We start from the raw sequence: 6,000 nt of genomic DNA, 5'->3' as shown, positions 1-6,000 counted from the left end.
ATTTAGATTTATATTTAGTATGTAGCTGTAACAATTACATGTAATTAGCTAAATGTTGTAAAAAGTGACATCAGAAAATCAACACTACATTTTTAAACAGTGTTTGAAGCTAAATGTGACAAAATTTAGGCATGAATTTTTAGCACAAGCTCCTTTACAAACGGCGCCCCATAGTGTTTGAAGCTAAATGTGACAAAATTTAGGCATGAATTTTTAGCACAAGCTCCTTTACAAACGGCGCCCCATAGTAAACAAACCAAATTAAGAAGAATAAAATCACAGAAACCATCTGGTGGAGCTAGTTCCAGCCTTTCTAATTTCACCATCTAACCAACCTTCAGAATAAAACCAATCTGACCTCTGACCTTTTCCAGCCTCGGAGACGCAGACGTAGAGCTGGCCGTAGCTGACGATGACGTGGACGCCACGGCAACGGAGACCTACTGCGGGGAGTGGAAGAACGACAAGCGAACCGGGTTCGGCGTGAGCCGGCGGTCCGACGGGCTGCAGTACGAGGGGGAGTGGCTGAGCAACAAGCGCCACGGCTACGGCTGCACCACCTTCCCCGATGGCACCAAGGAGGAGGGCAAGTACAAGCAGAACGTCCTGGTGAGCGGCAAAAGGAAGAACCTGATCCCGCTCAGGGCCAGCAAGATCAGGGAGAAGGTGGACCGGGCCGTGGAGGCGGCGCAGAAGGCGGCGGAGATCGCCCGGCAGAAGGCGGAGATCGCCCTGTCCAGGTAGGAGCTCTGAAATCTGAACTAAAAGCTTCTGATGGTAAGTTCTGGTGATGGGTGAGGTTTTGGGTTCATCGCTGCCACAGACTTTTATTAGGAAATACTTTATTATTACTTGAGTCTGACTGGAGCGACGGATCAAGGCCTCGTCTGCAGGAGAAGCTCCTCGTTTATTGGTCCAGCTGTGGTCATCACCTGCGTGGAGTGGCCAGGTTCAGCCTTAGACAGAAGCTGAGGAGCTCCATCATCAGAGTAGAGCTGCTCCTCATCCAAAGGAGCCACCTGAGATGGTTCTCTGTAAACCTTAGAGATGGTTGTGCATGCTGCCATGGGATTGGCTGATTAGCTGGTGGACCTGATGGGGGCCTCAGAGCACCTTAGGACCCCCCAGGAGGAGCTGGTCGCTGAGGGGGAGGAAGGTCTGGGTTTCCCTCCTGGACCTGTTTTCTCTCACAGACAGGTGGAAGGCCTAACATTCCTTAAAGAAATGCATGTCGCCCTGCAGAGTTTTAACTGAACTGCGAGGCTTCGGCTGCTGCCCTCCTGCAGTCCGGCTCAGGAGCTGAGTTTGGAGAATAAAAGCAGCAGAAGCATTAAGTTCGATCCCAGCAGCGATTGTTGCTCAACAGTTGGAGCCTCGGAGAGGAGCGACGCCAGACAGAGACACAGAACCAAGCGGATGTCTGAAAGTGGGTTAGCTTTACTATCGGATTAGCAGATGACCTTGGAGCAGATCAATCGTAATAATGTGTCGCACTCTGACCTCACAGTCATACAGCGTGTGTGTGTGTGTGTGTGGAACACCTCCTGTCTGTTTTCCAGAGGAGGGAAGGCATCATAAACCACATATAAATGAGATGAAAGCGTTTAGGAAAGAAGCAATACATTTTAATAAGAAAACAGGAAACAGACCTCCTTGTGTTTAAATGTCTGTGATCTTAGTTGTGTTGATTGTGAGCATGTTTGTGTTCATGTTTGTTTTCATGCAGGACGAGCTGAAACAGTAAAGATCCAATCCTCTTAGTCCTGATCGTTTCTGCAGCAGTTACCTGTTGATACGTCACACACAACAATGACCGACTGGATTCAAAAGCAGCTTTTTCTGAATCCACGGAGCAAAAACATCCAAAATCCAGCCTTGAACTAACTTCACTGTGGTCCTCATGACTCGGTGCTCGAGTTCGGAGCGTTTCTTACCTGCTGTTGTTTTGGTTTTTTTTAGTGTTTTTGGTGTTTGCAGCATTTTTCCTTTGCATTTGTTTTGTTGCTTGTATTTTATTTTCTATGATCTTAGTTTAACACTCTGGCATTAAAGTTAACATGCGACATGCATGCCTTCAAGAAATGGTAGACCTTTAATTTCTAATGCATTTAAAATAAAATAAACTGGAAACAAAAGTGACTTAATTGAAAACCACAGCATGTTTCCTACCTTTTATATGAGATCAGCTGAAGCAGGATTAAGTTCTTACAGCTCTGCTGGATTTTATCTGCAGATTTCTTTCTTCCTCGGTGACTCAACAGGTAACAGAGGCTCAGAACGATGGCACAAATCAAACTTTCACCCTGCAGGATGTCCTCATTTTAGCCGTCAGCTCTTTGACCCACAGAAAGTTGTGACCCAGATTCTGCAGCTTCTGCAGGAGCGTCCCAGAACTGAACAGCAGGGTGTTTCTTTCTGGAGACTCCAGGAGGAGCCCTGAGAGGTGAAACGGTCAGGCGATAATTACTGCCGTTCGCTCTCTTGGAGTGAAAGCTTTTAAGGAAGGATGATCTGCGTGCTTCTTTGACTTCCTGGAGTTTGAAGCTGTTTTTGAGGATTGGTCTGACTTGTGTCAGAAAGCAGAAGGTTAACTTTAAGGTGCTGTTAAAGACCCACCTCTGTGTTTTAGTGCTTCCATCTTGGCTGTGCAGCACTTGTTGTTTGTAAAGTAGCTCATAAATACTTTGGCTCTGATGTTTCAGTGAATCCAGCCTTTGTGTTTGTGTCTCTTTGCTTCAGTCACTCGTTTGTCGTCGTGTGATTAGTAAAAACCAGAGAAACACACCAGTGACTCACTGAGCTTCGCTGCAGTTTTCTGACCTCGTTTCGTCAGCTAGCCTAAAGCCCGACACACTTCCACACAGTTTCCATCTGAGGGCGTTAACGTTCACTTCCACCAAAAATCAACTCCTTTATTTGGAGGGTGGCTTGTTTTGTTCCCAGAAAGTAAGTCAGCACGCTGTGTAAACAGATTTATGATCACACACACACACACACACACGATTAGCAGTGATGCCGACCGGAAGGCTCTGAGAGATATGAATCATCCTCATCATCATCAGCTGCTCCAGAGCACGAGTCCTGGATGAGACTTTTCCTCCTCCTCATCCGTCGCCGTTTGGACCGTCAGCGTCTTTCCCTCTTCTTTCTCTTCCTTCGTTCGGGGCTCATCTCTTTGTTTTAAAATGTCTAAAGATTTAAGAGAATCTGACTCCTGTTTAGTGTCAGGAGTGGAAAAGTATGGAGGGCCATGAATGCCACAATTCAAATAAGAACTACATCTTTAAACAAACAAACAAAAAACTACATGTATAAATAAATAACAGAAGGTATAAAAGAGATTAAAACAAACACATTCATAAATAATCACTGAAAAGATTATTTTTAGTTATAAACAGAAACACATAATCTTTAAAAAGCAATAATAACTGATTAATTATTTTTAGGTATATTTTTAAATAAGCAAGTGCAAAATTTTTACTACCTAAAAAATCAGATATAATTATTTATTTAAACACTTTTTATTATTATTATAAATAAATAAATTTAGGATTGTTGGTGCTTTTTTAATATATTCTTAAATGCAAAATTAAACAACACAACTGAACAGAATTCAAATTTAAACTAAATAAAATGATAAAGGGCCGTGACTCACCTGACCTGAATGACTTAGTGATTAACGAGCTTCTGCAGAACCTGAAGACCTGCTGAGGAGCAGAGAAACATCTAAAACCTGCAGGGTGGACCTCCAGGACCAGGACCAGGACCAGGACCAGGACCAGGACTGGACACCCTGTTTTCAGAGTTGATGAAAACTTTACGATGGTCACAGAAATCATTCCTGAAGCAGCGGTTGTTCGACTCGTGGATCGTTCTGTAATTATTCCATCTCACAATTAAGCCGGCAGCAACTCACTGAAGTTAAACACCTTTTAACTCACGTCTTCCCGCTCCTCTTCATCTCTTCTTGTTCTCTTCATCACCTGTCCTGCCCTCCATCTGCAGCTCTTTCTCTTTTCTTTCGGACGAGGTGTCGTGTTGCGTAATCAAGCCTGCTTTGAAGAGGCAGAAACAGGTTGTTCTCTTGGAAGAGGGTCGCGGGACAGGAAGTGAAACTCTGAGGGCTTTGATCTAAACTTGCCTGCTTGTGAAACAGTTTATTCTATATATAAAGTTAAGATTTCTGCCTAAAAGCAAACAAACACAGAGATATGGTGTTTAGTTTACTGTGGCTCTGGCACGGAGAAGCAGAGAGGAAAAGAAATCAATAAGCATCGACATGCAACACTGCATCAAGACTGTTACTGGCCAAAGAGAGGAGAAGGATGCACGGAAAGACGGGCGTGCACAAGCATAGAAAAATTTGTAGCGAATGAAAAGAAGCGAGAACAGGAGTCAGATGAAAAGAGGATCGTTTTTTAAAAAAAGGGCAATTAGAGAGAGAGAAGGACAGGATGCTGCAAAGCTGTTAGAGAGATGAAAAGCCTGTCAAACACAGAAGCTGTGAGATTATTTATTTTGTGATATTAAACACTGCTGCACGTTTAAACAGGAAAATCCTCCCATCATGCAGCTCTGTAGTAATGGCAGATCCTCTGACTGATGGGTGTAATTTGTTTATTCCCGCTGTTTGTCTCTTTCATGCAAAACAAGATTTGTCAGCTTTAATAAGACCCAATAAAACCAATAATTCAGATATGAACGATGCCAATCCTGCTAATGATACCTGATTATTGCAGATTTGTTGTAAAATAAGACGACCAAAAGGTGCGGAGAACTAATGGGCTCTGGTAGGAAATACAAAACTGATTACTGGTTCCTGATCTGTTCAGTACTTGAAGTATAAAACCCGTAGAGAACATGAGGCCGAGGCGTGTGGCATGATGGTTGTTCATGTATTACCAATCCTTACCCTAATCTAACCCAACACCTGGGATTTAACCTGACTTGGTTTCCCTACCCTGCAAACCTTTCAAAACCATCTATCCATGGTTGGGACGCAGCACATTCAGGCGTCCCTCTGCCCGGCGACACTCTTCAGCTTCTCTTCGGGCATCTTAAAGTGCTCCCAGCCCAAAGAGGAGTTCTGGGTGTGCCCTGGGGTCTCCTCCCAGTGGGATGTGCCTTGAAGGCCTCCAGGGAGGCGTCCAGAAGACCTGAACCACCACAGCTGAGTCCTTTCAATGAGGAGGAGCAGCGGCTCCACTCTGACCTCCACCTGCTCGTCCTTTCAGTCATGAGCCAAACCTCCTGACCAGCTATAACATCTTAAATTGCTTCAAACGTTGCAGAAATGTGTAACAACATTTAAAAGAATTAAAACACAACCTCTAGTTCTTTCAGGATCAGAGGTGCAGAAGTTAAATTTTGTCCTCAGAGACGATAAATTATCTGTTAGGTTACAAGGGGCACGGCGGTGCAGTGGTTAGAGACGTTGCCTCACAGCGAGAGGGTCGCAGGATCACTTCCTGTCCTTTCTGTGTGGTGTTTACATGTTGGACTCGTGGGTTTACTCCGGGTTGGAATCAAACCTTTGTCTTGCTAACTGTTCCAAAATTCTATTTCTGTGTAAATGTAGTTCTTGTTGCCTTTTATGTTTCTGTTCCTGTTGTTTCCATGTTTAGAATTGCAGGTTTGCCCAGTTTCTCTCCTGCTTGTGTTTCAGGACGGCTCACGCTCAGGGGAAGGCTGAGGCGGCGGTGGGAGCAGCTCAGAAAGCCCAGGAGGAGAGCCGCATGGCCCGGGTCACCGCCAAGCAGTTCTCCCCGTCCTTCCAGCACCCTGGAAACGGTGGGCCCTCACACACACACACACACACACACACACACACAGTGCACATTTGCACAAGTTTTCAAAAACCAGCCAACTAAACTTAGCAACACGTGTGTGCTTCTGTTTGTGTGTTTGTGTGAACATGTGTGTGTGTGTGTGTGTCAGCTGGAAGCGTTGGTGATAAAGGTCAGTGTCGGCCCCCTCCAGCTTCACGTTTCTGCCTCTGTC

At 44.9% G+C, this 6,000-nt stretch overlaps 1 protein-coding gene across 2 annotated transcripts in view; it reads left to right on the top strand.

Moving 5' to 3' along the window:
* The window catches only part of jph3 (junctophilin 3), a 30,940-nt gene that overhangs the window by 16,535 nt on the left and 8,405 nt on the right, over positions 1–6,000 (top strand). For both annotated transcript variants that reach the window (XM_025002437.2, XM_017439799.2), the window contains exons 3-4: positions 375–740; positions 5,666–5,790. In XM_025002437.2, the coding sequence (XP_024858205.1) occupies positions 375–740; positions 5,666–5,790 (491 nt within the window). The remainder of the gene's footprint in view (positions 1–374; positions 741–5,665; positions 5,791–6,000) is intronic.

Source organism: Kryptolebias marmoratus, linkage group LG11, assembly GCF_001649575.2.
Source record: "Kryptolebias marmoratus isolate JLee-2015 linkage group LG11, ASM164957v2, whole genome shotgun sequence".
In the NCBI taxonomy this organism is placed as follows: Eukaryota; Metazoa; Chordata; class Actinopteri; order Cyprinodontiformes; family Rivulidae; genus Kryptolebias; species Kryptolebias marmoratus.
The sequence above is the reverse complement of the archived record's forward strand: the minus strand, read 5'-3'. Positions and strand labels throughout refer to the sequence as shown.